The sequence below is a fragment of the Cyprinus carpio genome, chromosome B24 (genome assembly GCF_018340385.1).
Source record: "Cyprinus carpio isolate SPL01 chromosome B24, ASM1834038v1, whole genome shotgun sequence".
NCBI lineage: Eukaryota > Metazoa > Chordata > Actinopteri > Cypriniformes > Cyprinidae > Cyprinus > Cyprinus carpio.
The window spans coordinates 645,762-666,637 of record NC_056620.1 but is presented as its reverse complement, the minus strand read 5'-3'; the positions used below and the strand labels follow the sequence as shown (position 1 = coordinate 666,637).

Genomic DNA, 20,876 nt, shown 5'->3' with positions numbered 1-20,876 from the left:
AAGATGTATTTCATTGTAAGTTAATGCTGTTAAATAGCGAGTAAAAAAAAAAAAAAAACTAGTGTAGCCTATTCTTAAACTTGGACCTCATTATATTGAAGTACAAATCTAAACCCCAGAAGCAACCTACACTCTCTAAGTGTTCTTTAATTGAAAAGTATGCATTTTATTTATTCACAGGCTATAAGGTTAAAATAATAATTTTGTTAAAAACTTTAAGTGCCATTGTTTAAAAAAATGCTTGATTGACTAACGTTTCATAGACCTTCAGTTGTTATGCTATCAAATTCCATGCCATTTTGTTACGTACCCCTTTTTAAAAAAAGATCTAGGGGTGAAAGGGGTGTAACAAATAAACGGTGGGGAGAGACTGAGAGAACTGCCGTCTCCAAGTTCCAGGGCTGACACACACAACACCAGTTTGAGCAAACAAAAAGAGGAATTTTATTTAACAGAATGGAAAAAAAATACGTAAGGCTTCAGGAGGGGAAAGGCCAAAACAATAAACAAAAGGTTCCTCTAACTAAGGTTTTAAGTATTAACTTACCTATCAAAAGAAAAGGGAAAAAAAATGGAAGAGATACTTCCCTGACTTCCTCTCTAACTCAAACACAGGAGAAAAAGAGTAATTTCTAAAATAAATGACATCCACCTCCCTACAAGAAAAATATTCCACTTCCACTTAAGCAGTTAAAAAACTTAGACACTCTGCTAATCTCAATAACTTCACTTTAACACTATAAGTGAAGCAATCAACCAACACTTACAGTCGTGGCCAAAAGTTTTGAGAATTACATAAATATTGGAAATTGGAAAAGTTGCTACTTAAGTTTTTATAATAGTAATTTGCATATACTCCAGAATGTTATGAAGAGTGATCAGATGAATTGCATAGTCCCTTCTTTGCCATGAAAATTAAATTAATCCCAAAAAAACCTTTCCACTGCATTTCATTGCTATCATTAAAGGACCTGCTGAGATCATTTCAGTAATCATCTTGTTAACTCAGGTGAGAATGTTGACGAGCACAAGGCTGGAGATCATTATGTCAGGCTGATTGGGTTAGAATGGCAGACTGACATTTTAAAAGGAGGGTGATGCTTGAAATCATTGTTCTTCCATTGTTAACCATGGTGACCTGCAAAGAAACGCGTGCAGCCATCATTGCGTTGCATAAAAATGGGTTCACAGCCAAGGATATTGTGGCTACTAAGATTGCACCTAAATCAACAATTTATAGGTTCATCAAGAACTTCAAGGAAAGAGGTTCAATTCTTGTAAAGAAGGCTTCAGGGCGTCCAAGAAAGTCCAGCAAGCGTCAGGATCGTCTCCTAAAGAGGATTCAGCTGCGGGATCGGACTTACCAGTGCAGAGCTTGCTCAGGAATGGCAGCAGGCAGGTGTGAGCGCATCTGCACGCACAGTGAGGCGAAGACTTTTGGAAGATGGCCTGGTGTCAAGAAGGGCAGCAAAGAAGCCACTTCTCTCCAAAAAAACATCAGGAACAGATTGATCTTCTGCAGAAAAGTATAGTGAATGGACTGCTGAGGACTGGGGCAAAGTCATATTCTCCGATGAAGTCCCTTTCCGATTGTTTGGGGCATCTGGAAAAAAAGGTTTGTCCGGAGAAGAAAAGGTGAGCGCTACCATCAGTCCTGTGTCATGTCAACAGTAAAGCATCCTGACACCATTCATGTGTGGGGTTGCTTCTCATCCAAGGGAGTGGGCTCACTCACAATTCTGCCCAAAAACACAGCCATGAATAAAGAATGGTACCAAAACACCCTCCAACAGCAACTTCTTCCAACAACCCAACAACAGTTTGGTGAAGAACAATGCATTTTCCAGCACGATAGAGCACCGTGCCATAAGGCAAAAGTGATAACTAAGTGGCTCGGGTGACCAGAATGTTGAAATTTTGGGTCCATGGCCTGGAAACTCCCCAGATCTTAATCCCATTGAGAACTTGTGGTCAATCCTCAAGAGGCGGGTGGACAAACAAAAACCCACTAATTCTGACAAACTCCAAGAAGTTATTATGAAAGAATGCTATCTGGAGGAGTGTGGGAAGTTATTATGAAAGTATTTTTTGGCTGTGAATTGCAGAGGTCCTGAAAAAAGAAGGGCCAACACTGCAAATACTGACTCTTTGCATAAATGTCATGTAATTGTCGATAAAAATCTTTGAAACGTATGAAGATTGTTGAACACTCACAGTACAACAGGTTGTGAACATTCTCTTAAAATATTTGGTTTAAACATTGTAAATGTAATCCTGAAGAATACTGGACACAAAGGGAATACTGTGAATAAACACTTACCGAACATGCATTTTGTAATTTCTGTTTTCAAAAACACCATTCATTATGACAACATTACATTATGCTACAACTCCACGGCCTGTAAAGATAACATTTTTTTTTCTTTACTTCAACATTGTTAAATATACGTTGGCCTAAAATAAATGAAATGTGAAAAAAAGGAAATTGAGAACTGACATGTTTCACACATGTATTGCATGGAGCTGCATTATATCAGTCCAAATCCAGTATCGGATGTCCCGATAGATGCTTCAAGTGCTTGTTTAAGTTCCTCATAAGTTGAGAAGTGGCCAAGGATGCGTAGGCTCTGGTAACAAGTCGAGGATTTTGGGAACTCCCCACGTACCACCTCCAGCTTCAGCTGCCCAGAGAGAACTTCCCATCCAGTCCAAAACTTGAGTAGGTTCATCCGAGATGTTGCTGGTGCTAGAAAAAGAAAAGCTTTTTTCACAATAACTCAAACGTAATTATTCAACTCATAAAATAAATGACAGGAAATTGTATTAATTGGGGAAATGATCAATATTTAGACGTATTAGGGATGGGTTGCTATGCAACACAAGGTTCAGGCTAAGGACAACATCTCTTTAAGGAGGAAGCGTAATGTGACTATGACTTTAAGCTGTGGGTTAAGGTAAAAAAAATAAAAATAATACACGGCGAACACAACTTTGCACTTACATTACAAGTGTCTTATGCTGTGTCATTGTTCATTGACATCTGCATAATGACAAGTATATGGATATGACATACCCGTTTCAATGAAATGCCGAAGGTACATTCCAATTTTGGCTCTTGTCTCAAGTGGAAATTCCTCGTCGTCGTCCTCAACAACCTCACTTGTTGGCCAGATGATGTGATCAATCATGACCTTGTTGACGCACAAATTTGACATTAATTTCTTTAAATTAGAAGTGTAAACAATATACAGTATAACAAGTTATTACACCCTTTACCAATTATCATACATAAAATTCATTCAAATGTAAAGATAATAAATCAACCGTAGGTCCCCATAGGAGTATTACCTGGGGGCTGCAGATAACTTCTTTTTCACACGGGAAGACAGCTTCAGCCACATCTCTTCTTTCTGACAGTATTGACCACACTCCTGTTTCTTTTAAGCCCTTTCTCATCTGTTTGATCTGAGAAGCGGTTCTTCCCAGAATCTGCAATAATCATAACACACACACACAGATACAATCAAAAATCTTAAGTAAAAAGATAGTTATTGGTGGCTGAAGTGGACAATATAGCCATTTTTTTTTTAAAATCTGAGCTCCTTTGGATAATTGTCTAAAAATGTAGACAACACAGGTGATAGGAATGACACAATGACCTGTTTGCTCTTTAATCTGGGTCTCAGTAAGGTATTCAAATATTGCTTTGATTCATAACCACTGATTAGAACTCACTTTCAACTCTGGGAGTATATCACATGAGAAGAAAATAGGGAGTGAGAGCATGAGTAAAATTATTCACCAAAAATAATTCCATTGCAATACTGAAATTATGGCCTGCTGACAGAAGGTCATGGGATCATTACATGTAAAAAAAAATTCACCCTCAAAGCAACACGAATGTTTGACACAAATGTCCTGAATTTGATATAAGCAACTCTGGACTGCATAATGACTGACCGACTGTTCGACAAGGTGATGTATAGTACAAGGTATTTATTTGTCACTTTACAACAGGTTGTAAAGTGAAATTGAGTCTGTAACTCCCTTCTGCTATGTAGCAGACAATATACAGTAATATGAAAGCAATTATGAAAATGGTAAACAGAAATAATCTATAATCAATGGAGCAGTGCTGAGGATGAATTTGAGCTTAAAAGTCTGAATCAGCTTTTGGGGGAAAAGCTGGTGGTGCGTTAGCTGAAACTTCTATATCTCTTCCCAGAAGGCAGCAGGGTGAACAGGCTGAACCATCACCCCTTTTATATAAGGTATAGGTAGGTATAGTGTGCCGCTTCGTAGTGTTTAAAGTGTACTGAATATTGTGACTAATGAAAAACTAGCTGAGTCATGTATCATAAGGATGGTTTTAGATTGTTTAAGATTATGTAAGATTATTTGGTTGTGTTAGGTTATGTCATTACCGCATGCTGCAACAGCCTCTGATGAAGATATTGTCTGTTCAGATTAGTCAGTCGTGGCAATTCCCACATGTCGGCTAGGCTATTGACAGCCGCTTTCTGGTCCTCAGATAGCTCCCTGTTGCCATCCAGCTGAGGAAATAAGTTCCCCACATTAGTCTATTAGTTTACACACACACACACACACACACACACACACACACACACACACACACACACACTCTTATTTTATCACCAAAAAAAGCTTAAAAAAAAGATTCTTAATAAAAAATTTATTGTGTTCTTTATTTTGTTATTTTGGTAGTTATCAGGTAAATATTTCGATGTCTATGTTTGTGTCTCTAATTGCACATGGACTACAGCAGGACTGATCCCTGGCAATCCCGGGCCACCATGTATAAATGAATGTCCCACCATTCTACCTGCCATCAGAAAAAGGTCAGAATCAATGAGTGGCTGGGAGGCACATGGGATGAGGTGATCCTTCTGTCCCTCAAACAGCCTAGTCACATCAGCATTGCCTGTAAATAAAGATGAAACAAGAGTTAGCATAAGGCACAGTACAGGTCTTCTCAAGTTTAGGTCATGAAAAATTTCCCAGTGTTGAAAGATATAAACAAAACTAAACTAAGACATACCAAATTGATGTGGAATCCAGACTGCAAGGTCTGCATAGCAAAGCTGATGAAGTACCGACTTACACCATCACTGATGGCAGCATCACCTAAACCGAAAGGATAATTGTTAAATCACTACAAAAGGGTATGTGATTGACTGTCAAGGACCTGGAACCACTCACAATGTAGGGTGAAAGTAAGAGGCGTTCATGTCAAGCTAGCATTGGCTTGGGTTTACTTTGTTCATAGCAAACACTAAAAATGTGTAAAGTTTGTCATTCAAACATTGGCCCACATCTTTTATAAGGCTGTGTTACAAAAACTCCAACAAAGAGACATGTCAATGATAGAAAGGAGCAATCTCTTTTTGAACCTGTTACACCTGCAGGAAGCATCAACTATTGTTGTCCGAGTCTGATGAGATATATGTGAAGTGAGGGGGAATGACAAAAACACACTTCACCTAGAATTTATGCACAATATAATTTGCAATTTAATGTAGTCTGCGTAATAATTAAAAGGAATTAATAACAAACCGAACAGATAACTGAGTAACTGTGAGTGTGGCCAAATCGAGAATGTAATTTCAGTTGTATTTTGCATGCATGTTGTTACAGGCTTATACCTGCATCCCAAATTATTGTTATATGTGTTTCTAAACCCGACAGGATGGTCCCAGTTTTGCCAACCTGAGCTAAACGCACATATCACTAAATGAAGGTTACATTGTTATTATATAACAAACAGTGCTTGCAGAAGCAAAAGCACTAACCCTTATCAGTTAATCAATCTCAATATTGAAATTGTGACTAGGGCTGCACGATATGAGGAAAAGCTGCGATGTGCGATAACATTGTTTAATATTGTGATGACAATATGACTTGCGATAAATATTCAAATGTGAATGCTATACTGTTCCCATGTCTTAGTGCTTTAATAGGTTCTTTGCATGATAGGTCAAACGTTTATTACCTGCCTGGTTCAGATTACACGATTTTAGCGCGATTTTGGCACGATCCGTTTGACGTAGGGTGTCGTGAAGATTCGTAAACGACAACGGGTGTCGGGACGCAAGATTCGATCGTTTCATCTCGTATATTGTGTCATAGTGGGCGACAACCTACGTCGCATCTGCGATGCTTCACGACATCACGACAGAAAGACTAGCATGTTTAATTTTTTAACACTCCTCCATGACGGGTTGAGTAAGTGAGCAAGAGTGAGTGTGCGCGAGTGAGTGAGATTGCGAGCAACAGTGAGTGTGTGTGTGTGTGTGTGTGTGAGCTTGTGCGAGTTGGTGGTTGTGTGAGCGAGGGACAGTGAGTGTGTGTGTGTGTGTGTGTGCGTGTGTGTGCGAGCTATGTTTGCGAGTGTGTGCGTGTGACCGCACGCGATGACTGGTCGGAAAGCAACGTATAGTCCGACATGTTTCTTGTCCACACACGACAAGATTTTACTAGTCAAAATCGTGTAATATGACACCGTGACTATCTTAACAGAAACAAAAATCTTGTAATCTGAACCAGGCATTTATTCATCGTGTCAGGCTGTCTGTTGCGATGTGTTCATTGCACGAGTTCATACCGCGATGACGATGAAAATTCGATGTATCGTTCAACCCTAATTGTGACTTGAAAAAAACTCTTTACAAGTTATGCCATGTATATTATATTGTTAAAACCTTGGTTTAAAAATTTAAAGAAACATTCTTACCTTCCAGCACACAGTGAAGTGGGGAGGCCCATTTAGTTCTCTGAGTCTTGTAGAATGCGATTACTGCCTTTTCTCTCTCTTCAACATCAGAATGTAGGTCCATCGAGAAGCGAAGAGGTATCTCCAGCTGTTGCTCCCTCAAGATAACTCTTCTGAACAGTGTTGCTGCACTTGAAGCATTCATGATTCGCTTCCATTCTATGAAATATAAAATAAATACACAAACAAAAAAAATAAACATTAAACAGTCAAATACATTTCAGTGTGATATTAAAAATGTACAGAGCCTGATTACTATGTATTTGAGTGTATTAATCAGCATGATTACAAACAATTAACATCAAACAGAAGCCAAAGATGCAGGTCCTGTAAGAGGGACAGGACAGGTTAACATGACAATGACATTTAACAACTGACTTGTGGCAGCAAAAACAGAAAACTAAATATATTCTTGTGTTTGTGAGCTCTGTTAAAAGCTTATGCTCTTGACTGGCACCTGGGACAGTGGGATCAGCAAGCATAGTTGATGGTCCGGCCATGTCATTGACTACACCAGTGGGACTGGTGCTTTGTTCTGTAGTCCTGGAACCATGAGGCAAGAGATCAATTGTGCTTGAAGTCCCCTCTCTGGCATCATCTTCAAGTAATGGCATCAAGGTGTCTGCTGGAAATCTAAACATGTTTAGATATACCATGAGAACCTCAATTGTAATTAAAACTGTAAAAACATCACGTTAGTGAAATGTAAGACATGATGAATGCAAATTGATTAATACCCATCTCCACAAAAGCTGGCATGGTATGCAATATCCTCTCTGGGAAATTGGTTTTCACATATTGGGCATACTTCCTAAATACAGAAACAGAGAAATGTACAGATTTTTATTATTAATTTTAAGTATTATTATTATGTTTTAAATAAACTAAATACATTAAAAACATTGTAATTACATCTCGAAAGACATTCAGAAGTTGGGTATATTGAAAAAATGTAATACTCAACTGTAGTATTGACTTCTTTCTCTTCAATACTGACAATTTCAGGCTCATCACTGCTCTGTGAATTGGGAAACAAAATTCATTTTAGGTAGAAGGTTTGGGTTTGGAACAGACAAAAAAAGATTCTGAAGTGGAATTTGAAAGGTAATGAACCACACTTCATTCTTTAACATACTGAATAATGTGAGTGTTACTTACAATTTCAGCATTACAAGATTTGATGTGCAGAGCCAGGAACTGTAAAGGCATAACAACTCCACAGTTTTTGCATGAGGATTTTGGCATTTTGGAAAAAATTCTGGAGCATTGTGGGGGAGGGGGCTTGCATCTAGCTCCTCTTGTAGTGGGACAATGTACAGAATTAGTTTGCCATTATTTGTGACCGTTTTAAGGAGTCGTCCAGTGTAGCCCTCAGACTCTGTAGCGACAACTATCAATTTTCTCTGTCCTTGACCACCTTGTAATCAAAAAATACACAAAGCAAATACATAATAACTTACTTTACTGTTTTTACAACTATGAGATGCCAAATAACATTGCTTTACTAATAAAGTATTTACTATACAAGACAAATACTATTAAAAAACAGTATCAAACACAAACCACCATAACTGTTTAAACTTGCAGATAAAACACTGGGGAGACTATGCTTCATGTCCAAAACTGGTTGTTCTAAAGCATGACTTCAAATTCATTCAGTGGGTTAAAAGCTCCAGCAGGTTTCCTTATCCTACACTCACTATAACTGACCTGTTGATTTATAACATAGCCAGCCTCCGGACAACTGCTTCAACTGGGGTACTGCTCTTCAAGTTGACAGACAATCTAAACAAAGATTTCACATGAAAAGCAGTGATGCTTAGTGTAAGAGTAAATTTAATTAAATATGCAACTGCACTTAAACTGTTGCATGAATCACTCAAAAGGTTTGTATATATAGCGCCCTTACTTTATCAAAGCAAGAATTATTTCTATATTATTCTTCCATCTAAATTTCGTTACCCAACTACTTTTACACTGTTTAAGCGAACTACAACATGAAGACTTCATTCAACCATTTCTGAATTAAGTTGCCTGTATTATGAAGCAATGTGTCATGCATTTGTCCCTGTCAATTAAACAATTAAATTTGTTCCTTTACTTTAAGTATTTTAACCCATTATACTACTACTACTTACAGCACTGCCTCAAGTACTGAGAACCTTTGTGCTACTACTTGTTCCAGATCTACTTCAAGTACTTATCTACTACATCAAATATTGCTTAAAATACCTCTACTATCTACTTTTTTAAGTTGCAGCAAGCACAGACTTTTCTTGTTTTCCTTTTTTCTCACACCTTGAGACTTGAAACTAAACTTTTTATGTACCTTGGATCTGCATTAATAACAACAACATTAGAATATACTTGTATGTGTACAAGTTTTGTCACAAGTCCCATGCAAGCAGTGGTTCTATTTACATATTTGAAAATTCATAGATCCAGAATTTCTAAATGAGGGAGAAAGAGTAGATGTGCTTCCAGACCCTTTTCAGAAGTTTTTAGAACACTGTATGTGGGAAAACCATGTAAAACAAATATTAACCACAGCAGAATTTTAACGTGAGTGTAGGGGGTCTTTAAAAAGGTTATAATGAAGCAATAACCATTTAACTGAAATAGTGATTAGCAAATTGCAAATTGATGTTAGAATAGAAGAGTTAAACACTTGTGACGCAACAAAAACACATCAAATCTAGATTACCTCCTCATGGCAAGAGTTATCAGCCACTGTCATGGTTCTTTTCCCCAAGCCTGCCTCGAGGAGTTTGATTTCTTCAGATGGCTTTGGTGTGCGATCAGTCGGACTAGACAGCAACAAAAACTGAAGCCTGACATATTTTATGGCTATCGCTGGAGATATTTTGGATAGAGCAGCAGGGCGTTTCTTGGAGCGAATCATTTCACGACGAAAATAACCTGGAAATGACCTGAAACAAAAAGGAAAAACACTGCAAACACAAGTTGTACACTGCATTTAGCAAATCAATGTATCCTTCAAATATATCATTACCCACTGAAGTGAAAGTCTGAGTCAAAGTATTTAAAGATTTTTCAGTAACAACAGCATTTCATGCAGTGTTTTATCTTATCAGGTTTATATTCTTCTTTGTGCATGTCAGTGATAAAACACAATTAGTGAAAACAACAAGTGAAGAGAAAATTACACTATTGCAGCACAATCATGATGGATTTTAGAAAACCTAGTCTGTACAGCCATTGATGCTAGTGGGCAATAAACATATCCATATGTTCCATGGGACAAAAAATATATATAAAAACAAAAAATCAAAAGTTATTTTGTGACAGCAATTAAAAGATTGTTGTTCAATGAAACCAGCATGTGTCTGTACCAGTTATCTAATTTTCTATCTTTGTATTTTTTTTTTTCATGTTCTGTGTTCTGGTATATGAAACAAGTGTATTGTAACGTTATACACTGCAAGACCAAAGTCAGCATAGTAATCAGTCACAAAAAGAGTAATATGTATATGAAGAATTGCAATATAGTGTGGCGGCACCTACCTCTGCATTTCATTTTGGATCGTCGGTAGCTGACTTGTTCCAACTGATGTACTTGGGGTGTTGTGTCCATCTGACTGCAACCTTCGAGGTGGTTGCCCTCTTCCTCCTTGACCACTGCCTTCGGGTTGTTGCTGTCTTCTCGAAATCAATGATATTAACGACTGTGCAGCATCAGCTATTGCAGTATATTCCTCCTGCAAGAATTGGAAATTTTAGAACATTGGATCTGGATAACGGAAGACGGAATATCACAAATCATAACAATGATATGCATCTACGCTGCCTTGCTATGGCCAATACATTGTCTTTACTATCCCATCCAACCTATGTTGGCTGTGTTCGGAATCACTTACTAACCACTATAGGACTAATGAACCATTTAGATGTAGTGTTCAAACACCGGTGCACCTCTCGGGGAGAAGTGATGATGACCAAGGGAGACAGCAAGATTAACAAAAAGCATGGCGGAGCTGTCGGTGGACAGAAAATATGCTTTTGTGATTCGTCAGTGAAATATCAATGCAATGAAAATTTATATTAGCAATCACCTACTTGATGCTCTGCTGTATGTGAAGTAAGTATTTTTCATGATTTGTTTTAGCTCTTTCACTAACAGCAATACTGAATGACAGGAATATTCGTGGGAATTGTCTCTTGTCTGGTTGCTTTGACAATGTAGTTGTAAATACTATTGCAAAATGCCCGTGCAAAATCAGTTTTTAAGTGTGTTTTTAGTAATTGTTGGTTTGGTGTGTTTGAGTGCTCATTGTTACAACTACACAGCAAAAGTTCAGTGACATTTTTATTTGTGCATGGTAGAAAGCACTAAGTGAACTACAAATGATGGCCGTGAAAGAGACTGTGAACGCATTGAATAGGATATGTTTAGTTGGTGAATAGCATAGGCTATTATTACACAGTAGTGGTAACGTTAAGCGCACCAGAATGAAATATGATATTCAGAAGTAAACAGCATAGCTGACTTATAGATTCAGTTTACATCCACAAATGAATAAGCACGTCGATTCAGGGAGCAGTGCAAAGTGCCCGTGCAAAATCAGTTTTTGTGAGCTGATCAAAAAAGTTAAGGAGATATTTCTTAATGATGGCTAATTTCAACAGTTTCAATATGATAAAAAAAATAACTTTTATATTGATTCAATGGATTAATTGCATTTTGAAAAAAAAAGTGTCATGAATTTATTGCATTTTTGGGAAAAAATAATCCGTTTTTAAATAAGTCTTTAAAAATCAAAATTTGGATTAGATTTTTTTATGTTATTATAACCTAAAGATGCTATGTGAAAGTTTGAAACGGAAAATAATGTTTTTCATCTTGCCACTTTCTTGGTAAATAAAAACACATTTTTTTCTCAAATTAATCAAAATGGATTTATCAAGATTTTGTAACCAAACTATAATATTCAGAACAGAAGTAAACTGTGTAGCTGACTGAGTGTTTGTCAGAATGTTTATTTTTAAAACACAACCTTCTTGGGGCTTCTTTGACCGATATATTTAACGATATCTTTTGCATTTCTCATCGAAACAACGTCAAACTTGGCACTGCACTTACTCGTGCCTGTAGCAAGACACCTGTCAATTTTGAAATCCATCGAACTAACGGTTCGAGAGATATGCGAATAACAGGTATACAGACACACACAGACAGACAGTCGTTTCTCTAATTTATAGATAGATAATGTCAATAAAACAAATTGAATTGAAAATGGAATTGAATAGGCCTATTAACGTTACCTCACAAAAAATATTCTCTTTGAACATGCTTGAGTTGGCCATGTGGTAACGTTAGTCATGAACAACAGTCACAGCAACTTCAACTGGCCATCATCTGGCTGTCAGTGGCTGATGGTGTAATGAAGTCGAACACAGAGCAGGTTTACCAGGCTTTGTGGAGCGGACTCATTATATTGGTCTCATGTATAACATTAACATTAGATTACTAACGTTAGCTGCTACATGCAATGCGACCAAAAGCTAACTTGGAATTACATCGGCAGCAAATGTAGGCTATTATTTCACCCCACGAAACCCAAATGAATGAAAATGGACATTTCACTATGGCATGTTGAGGGTTAACGTTAGTCATGGTCAGGAGGAGTGATCAATCTGCCCAGGAAAATTCACCATAACTTTACTTTAAAGTTTCGAACACAGCCTCAGTTAGCTAGTGACTACAGAGATGATCACAAGCAGGCTAATAAGTTCACAGGTATTAGCTAGCTTTTTAGTTAGCTAAAGTTAATGGTTACAACATGGTACTGTTAACAAAGTTTTTCACCTCTCTCCCAGCCATGGACGTGGTTCTTGCAGCTCTAGACGGGACCGCCTGGCCAGAGATCCGTGCATCCTCTGTTTGCGTATCCTGTGCGCTTTCGTCATTGGCGGAGCAGTCGGTCAATCCCACCTTTCCAGTAAATACGACTTGTGATTGGACTGTACGTCAGCAGACAGCAAAGCATTGGCCAAGAGCAGAAGGCCCTCCCCCCAGCCTTTTTTTTTTTAAGTTGCGAGGTTGCGAAGCTTCATTTTCGCTCAGTCTGAGTTTCAGAGTTTCAGAACAGAGCTGCGTGACAACGCTGCCACAAATCACGTGAGTCGCAAGCTCGCAACTGTGTAGGCGTATCTCTGCAAAGTGGGTGTTGTAAACTCGGCTCTGAAAAAATAGTCTGCAATAGGAGTGCAAATATAATGTAATGTAATAAGTTTCGCCCTTTCGAACCTCAGTTTTCAGAGTTTCAAACTTTTTTTCACCTATTCGCACACCAGTTTTCAGATCACTATTTACAAGGTTTCAAATCTGGAAAACAAACTACACACTGGGAGAACAGTGACAAATTCGAAACTCTGAAAAAATGATTGCACAACACTGTAAAAAAGATTGTTGCACTTCTGAAGAAGGAAAACTCAAAAACAAAATTATGTTTGCAGAGATTTTTTTTTTTTTAACCATTTTGCAAGCCTGCAAAACTCTGTTTTCAGAGTTTCAAAACTTTTTTTCACACATTCGCACACCAGTTTTCGGATCACCATTTATAAGGTTTCAAACCTGGAAAACAAACTAAATACAGTGGGAGAACACTGACAAATTTGAAACTCTGAAAAATTCTTTGCGCAACATCGTAGTAAAAAAATGTTGCAGTTCTGAAGAAGGAAATCTCAAAAACAACTTAATGTTTGCAGAGATATTTTTATTTTTTACATTTTGCAAGCTTGCAAATCTTATTTTTCGATCTTGCAAAACTTTTTTTTGTACGATTTTGAGTTTTCGAACACTTAGTTTCAACCTTTCAGAACTTTATTTTCAGTTTTGAATCATGGCAGGATATTAATCCCATAATTTTTTTTTTTAGTTTATTTATTTTAAGTTTTTTATATTTTTATTTTAGTTTTTGATTCCTTTACTTTTATGTATTTCGGGAGAAGTGGATGAATTCACGTGTTGTAAATCCAACAGATCCGATTCTCTGAACTGCGTCTGCGGCACAAACTAAGATGCCGTCGCGCATACAGCTCAACTAACGCGATCGTTATAAAGGTGTTTAAACAACAAAACACTTCCACTTGCATATATTTGAAAATCGGAATATCAGCTATTTCATGCCATATCTAACAAATTTGTGAATATTTTGAATAAAAAAAGGAAAAATGACATAAAAGCAGATCATCATTAATTCAGCTCTGTTGTTTCTGCGGTGTGTCACGTGACAAGCAATGACGCGTCACCATGGAAACCATAAAGTGGCACATCTAAATAACGATCGCCTTGAAAAACTCACGCTGGGGGGGTCAGCCAGAATATTTTAAATTTACGTGTGAAAGGGTAAATTCAATACTTGTTAAATGGTGTTTGCAGAAAAGTCTGATACAAAATAAAAAAATAGGCCTATAATATATATATATATATATATATATATATATATATATATATATATATACATATATACATATTCAATTTGTAATTTTGTCCCAGACATTACGAGATTACGTCAGCGTCAATAACAATCAAGTTACGTACGTACATCACGCGCAGCAACACAACGTATATCGCTGTTTGGTTAAGTTAGTGGTTCACGCGCAGCTCCAAAAAAAGGGGTTGTTGGGGGGGGGGGGGGGGGGTCGCGCGGGGCAGCAGCGCATTTATCATGGGGGTCGCGGGTTTAAAAGTTTGGGAACCCCTGCTCTAGGGGCCTCAAACTAAAATTGCCAATGAAAAAAAAAATTATAATAAAAATTTAAACGTGTGCTAATAAAACCTTAAAAATGCCCTTCATTCTTCAAGAAAATGTTCATGTATACTGTTCATTGAGGATATAAAACATTGATGTTTCAATACAACCGGTCACAGTCTTAGGTTGTGAGTTTAACTGAAATTAGTATCCTAGAGGAAATTCAATCATGCCCATGTTTGCACAGATCACTGAAAAAGGAAGTTAACAGTAACAGGCCAAAATTCCAAACCAGCAAAGTCAGAGGAAGGCCTGACCAATCAGCAGGCAGACGGACGGATTCCACAGCAGACTGCTGTTAGGAGCCTGACTGGCGTGGAGACAGAAACAAAGTGCTGCGGAATGTTCTTGAGCAAATCGCCCTGTTTCAGACGCTCATGGTACCGCATATTCAACGCTGACGTTTTCGGTTTTAAATTAACCCTGCAGTTCAGCCACTCATTCACATGTTATGTTTGAAAGACATTTTTTATATATTTCAGGAGCAGAATTGCTGGTGTTATATTCTTGTTGGTGGCACCTCAGAGCAGATTGGTGCAGCTTTCCTCTTTGAGGTTTTCCCTCTGAATACACATTGCCATGTAAGGAAGTTAAAACACTCCAAACAAAGGAAACATGAGGAGCTGGGAGTTGGAATGGTGGAAGAAAGAGACCGAACAGGAACTGGGACGAAAGATAAACCGAAAATTGACGCAATTTACTAGCCCCTGAAGCAAGTGTGATTGAGGTCATAGGAAGAGACCGAACAGGAACTGGGACGAAAGATAAACCGAAAATTGACATTGTCATTTTAAGAAAAATTGACGCAATTTACCAGCCCCTGAAGCAAGTGTGATTTAGGTCATAGGCTACGCTTGCATTGGTTTACCACAATTTAAGATATTTTGGATGAAAACCTGGAGGCCTGTGACTGTCCCATAGACCAGGGGTTCCCAAACTTTTAAAGAATTCGACCCCCATGATAAATGCGCTGCTGCCCCGCGACCCCCCCCCCCCCCCAACAACCCCTTTTTTTGGAGCCTCCAAACACCTTTAACTTTAGCAAACAGCGGGGATACGTTTGTGTTGCTGCGCGTGATGTACGTACGTAACTTGATTGTGATTGACGCTGACGTAATCTCGTAATGTCTGGGACAAAATTACAAATTGAATATGTATATATGTATATATATATATATATATATATATATATATATATATATATATATATTATAGGCCTATTTTTTTATTTGTATCAGACTTTTCTGCAAACACCATTTAACAAGTATTGAATTTACCCTTTCACACGTAAATTTAAAATATTCTGGCTGACCCCCCAGCGTGAGTTTTTCAAGGCGATCGTTATTTAGATGTGCCACTTTATGGTTTCCATGGTGACGCGTCATTGCTTGTCACGTGACACACCGCAGAAACAACAGAGCTGAATGAATGATGATCTGCTTTTATGTCATTTTTCCTTTTTTTATTCAAAATATTCACAAATGTGTTAGATATGGCATGAAATAGCTGATATTCCGATTTTCAAATATATGCAAGTGGAAGTGTTTTGTTGTTTAAACACCTTTATAACGATCGCGTTAGTTGAGCTGTATGCGCGACGGCATCTTAGTTTGTGCCGCAGACGCAGTTCAGAGAATCGGATCTGTTGGATTTACAACACGTGAATTCATCCACTTCTCCCGAAATACATAAAAGTAAGTGGATGGTGAACTGGGAGAATAATAGAGTAAACTTTAAAGTTACTTACACAATGTGTATCGTTGCAAGGACACATCCATAAATGGAATTCGGGGATTTTTTGTGTACCTACTTTGTTAAACTAAGTGTTCGAAAACTCAAAATCGTACAAAAAAAAGTTTTGCAAGATCGAAAAATAAGATTTGCAAGCTTGCAAAATGTAAAAAAATAAAAATATCTCTGCAAACATTAAGTTGTTTTTGAGATTTCCTTCTTCAGAACTGCAACATTTTTTTTTTACGATGTTGCGCAAAGAATTTTTTCAGAGTTTCAAATTTGTCAGTGTTCTCCCACTGTATTTAGTTTGTTTTCCAGGTTTGAAACCTTATAAATGGTGATCCGAAAACTGGTGTGCGAATGTGTGAAAAACAGTTTTGAAACTCTGAAAACAGAGTTTTGCAGGCTTGCAAAATGGTTAAAAAAAAAAAAATCTCTGCAAACATAATTTTGTTTTTGAGTTTTCCTTCTTCAGAAGTGCAACAATCTTTTTTTACAGTGTTGTGCAATCATTTTTTCAGAGTTTCGAATTTGTCACTGTTCTCCCAGTGTGTAGTTTGTTTTCCAGATTTGAAACCTTGTAAATAGTGATCTGAAAACTGGTGTGCGAATAGGTGAAAAAAAGTTTTGAAACTCTGAAAACTGAGGTTCGAAAGGGCGAAACTTATTACATTACATTATATTTGCACTCCTATTGCAGACTATTTTTTCAGAGCCGAGTTTACAACACCCACTTTGCAGAGATACGCCTACACAGTTGCGAGCTTGCGACTCACGTGATTTGTGGCAGCGTTGTCACGCAGCTCTGTTCTGAAACTCTGAAACTCAGACTGAGCGAAAGTGAAGCTTCGCAACCTCGCAACTTAAAAAAAAAAAGGCTGGGGGGAGGGCCTTCTGCTCTTGGCCAATGCTTTGCTGTCTGCTGACGTACAGTCCAATCACAAGTCGTATTTACTGGAAAGGTGGGATTGACCGACTGCTCCGCCAATGACGAAAGCGCACAGGATACGCAAACAGAGGATGCACGGATCTCTGGCCAGGCGGTCCCGTCTAGAGCTGCAAGAACCGCGTCCATGGCTGGGAGAGAGGTGAAAAACTTTGTTAACAGTACCATGTTGTAACCATTAACTTTAGCTAACTAAAAAGCTAGCTAATACCTGTGAACTTATTAGCCTGCTTGTGATCATCTCTGTAGTCACTAGCTAACTGAGGCTGTGTTCGAAACTTTAAAGTAAAGTTATGGTGAATTTTCCTGGGCAGATTGATCACTCCTCCTGACCATGACTAACGTTAACCCTCAACATGCCATAGTGAAAATGTCCATTTTCATTCATTTGGGTTTCGTGGGGTGAAATAATAGCCTACATTTGCTGCCGATGTAATTCCAAGTTAGCTTTTGGTCGCATTGCATGTAGCAGCTAACGTTAGTAATCTAATGTTAATGTTATACATGAGACCAATATAATGAGTCCGCTCCACAAAGCCTGGTAAACCTGCTCTGTGTTCGACTTCATTACACCATCAGCCACTGACAGCCAGATGATGGCCAGTTGAAGTTGCTGTGACTGTTGTTCATGACTAACGTTGAAGTTTGTGTGACTGTATCATGTGCAAAGAGAATATTTTTTGTGAGGTAACGTTAATAGGCCTATTCAATTCCATTTTCAATTCAATTTGTTTTATTGACATTATCTATCTATAAATTAGAGAAACGACTGTCTGTCTGTGTGTGTGTCTGTATACCTGTTATTCGCATATCTCTCGAACCGTTAGTTCGATGGATTTCAAAATTGACAGGTGTCTTGCTACAGGCACGAGTAAGTGCAGTGCCAAGTTTGACGTTGTTTCGATGAGAAATGCAAAAGATATCGTTAAATATATCGGTCAAAGAAGCCCCAAGAAGGTTGTGTTTTAAAAATAAACATTCTGACAAACACTCAGTCAGCTACACAGTTTACTTCTGTTCTGAATATTATAGTTTGGTTACAAAACTTGATAAATCCATTTTGATTAATTTGAGAAAAAATGTGTTTTTATTTACCAAGAAAGTGGCAAGATGAAAACCACTATTTTCTGTTTCAAACTTTCACATAGCATCTTTAGGTTATAATAACATAAAAAATTCAAATCCAGATTTTGATTTTCAAAGATTTATTATAAAAACGGATTATTTTTTCCCAAAAATGCAATAAATTCATGACACTTTTTTTTTCTTTTTCAAAATGCAATTAATCCATTGAATCAATATAAAAGTTATTTTTTTTTATCATATTGAAACTGTTGAAATTAGCCATCATTAAGAAATATCTCCTTAACTTTTTTGATCAGCTCACAAAAACTGATTTTGCACGGGCACTTTGCATTGCTCCCTGAATCGACGTGCTTATTCATTTGTGGATGTAAACTGAATCTATAAGTCAGCTATGCTGTTTACTTCTGAATATCATATTTCATTCTGGTGCGCTTAACGTTACCACTACTGTGTAATAATAGCCTATGCTATTCACCAACTAAACATATCCTATTCAATGCGTTCACAGTCTCTTTCACGGCCATCATTTGTAGTTCACTTAGTGCTTTCTACCATGCACAAATAAAAATGTCACTGAACTTTTGCTGTGTAGTTGTAACAATGAGCACTCAAACACACCCAAACCAACAATTACTAAAAACACACACTTAAAAACTGATTTTGCACGGGCATTTTGCAATAGTATTTACAACTACATTGTCAAAGCAACCAGACAAGAGACAATTCCCACTAATATTCCTGTCATTCAGTATTGCCGTTAGTGAAAGAGCTAAAATAAATCATGAAAAATACTTACTTCACAAACAGCAGAGCAACAAGTAGGTGATTGCTAATATAATTTTTCATTGCATTGATATTTCACTGACGAATCACAACAGCATATTTTCTGTCCACCGACAGTTCCGCCATGCTTTTTGTTAATCTTGCTGTCTCCCTTGGTCATCATCACTTCTCCCCGAGAGGTGCACCGGTGTTTGAACACTACATCTAAATGGTTCATTAGTCCTATAGTGGTTAGTAAGTGATTCCGAACACAGCCAACATAGGTTGGATGGGATAGTAAAGACAATGCATTGGCCATAGCAAGGCAGCGTAGATGCATATCATTGTTATGATTTGTAATATTCCGTCTTCCATTATCCAGATCCAATGTTCTAAAATTTCCAATTCTTGCAGGAGGAATATACTGCAATAGCTGATGCTGCACAGTCGCTAATATCATTGATTTCGAGAAGACAGCAACAACCCGAAGGCAGTGGTCAAGGAGGAAGAGGGCAACCACCTCGAAGGTTGCAGTCAGATGGACACAACACCCCAAGTACATCAGTTGGAACAAGTCAGCTACCGACGATCCAAAATGAAATGCAGAGGTAGGTAGGTGCCGCCACACTATAATTGCAATTCTTCATATACATATTACTCTTTTTATGACTGATTACTATGCTGACTTTGGTCTTGCAGTGTATAACGTTACAATACACTTGTTTCATATACCAGAACACAGAACATGAAAAAAAAAAATACAAAGATAGAAAATTAGATAACTGGTACAGACACATGCTGGTTTCATTGAACAACAATCTTTTAATTGCTGTCACAAAATAACTTTTGATTTTTTTGTTTTTATATATATTTTTTGTCCCATGGAACATATGGATATGTTTATTGCCCACTAGCATCAATGGCTGTACAGACTAGGTTTTCTAAAATCCATCATGATTGTGCTGCAATAGTGTAATTTTCTCTTCACTTGTTGTTTTCACTAATTGTGTTTTTATCACTGACATGCACAAAGAAGAATATAAACCTGATAAGATAAAAACACTGCATGAAATGCTGTTGTTACTGAAAAATCTGTTAAATACTTTGACTCAGACTTTCACTTCAGTGGGTAATGATAGATTTGAAGGATACATTGATTTGCTAAATGCAGTGTACAACTTGTGTTTGCAGTGTTTTTCCTTTTTGTTTCAGGTCATTTCCAAATATTTTCGTCGTGAAATGATTCGCTCCACGCCCTGCTGCTCTATCCAAAAAATCTCCAGCGATTATTTGTGTTCAGCTTTTTGGTCAAATGCAGTGAAATAATTAGTTTACAACATTGCTGGTTTCATTGAACAACAATCTTGTAATTGCTGTCACAAAATAACTTTTGATTTTTTGTTTTTTATATATATTTCATGGAACATATGGATATGTTTATTGCCCACTAGCATCAATGGCTGTACAGACTAGGTTTTCTAAAATCCATCATGATTGTGCTGCAATAGTGTAATTTTTCTCTTCACTTGTTGTTTTCACTAATTGTGTTTTATCACTGACATGCACAAAGAAGAATATAAACCTGATAAGATAAAAACACTGCATGAAATGCTGTTGTTACTGAAAAATCTTTAAATACTTTGACTCAGACTTTCACTTCAGTGGGTAATGATATATTTGAAGGATACATTGATTTGCTAAATGCAGTGTACAACTTGTGTTTGCAGTGTGTTTTTTCCTTTTTGTTTCAGGTCATTTCCAGGTTATTTTCGTCGTGAATTGA

General features: G+C 37.4%; 1 protein-coding gene and 1 long non-coding RNA gene across 2 annotated transcripts; one reads left to right on the top strand and one right to left on the bottom strand.

Moving 5' to 3' along the window:
- Positions 1 to 4,927: 4,927 nt before the first annotated feature.
- Positions 4,928 to 8,038, bottom strand: LOC122142187. The gene is made up of 7 exons (XM_042751881.1): positions 7,949 to 8,038; positions 7,755 to 7,808; positions 7,528 to 7,601; positions 7,248 to 7,423; positions 6,752 to 6,949; positions 5,060 to 5,145; positions 4,928 to 4,942 (listed from the first exon to the last, which is right to left on the bottom strand). The coding sequence occupies exons 1-7, from the start codon at positions 8,033 to 8,035 to the stop codon at positions 4,928 to 4,930; spliced, it is 690 nt and encodes a 229-aa protein (XP_042607815.1). The 5' UTR covers positions 8,036 to 8,038.
- A 9,287-nt stretch (positions 8,039 to 17,325) lies between these two features.
- Positions 17,326 to 20,872, top strand: LOC122142213. The gene is made up of 3 exons (XR_006158446.1): positions 17,326 to 17,387; positions 19,508 to 19,701; positions 20,845 to 20,872. It is a non-coding gene; the product is annotated as an uncharacterized LOC122142213 (long non-coding RNA).
- The last annotated feature ends 4 nt before the right edge of the window (positions 20,873 to 20,876 follow it).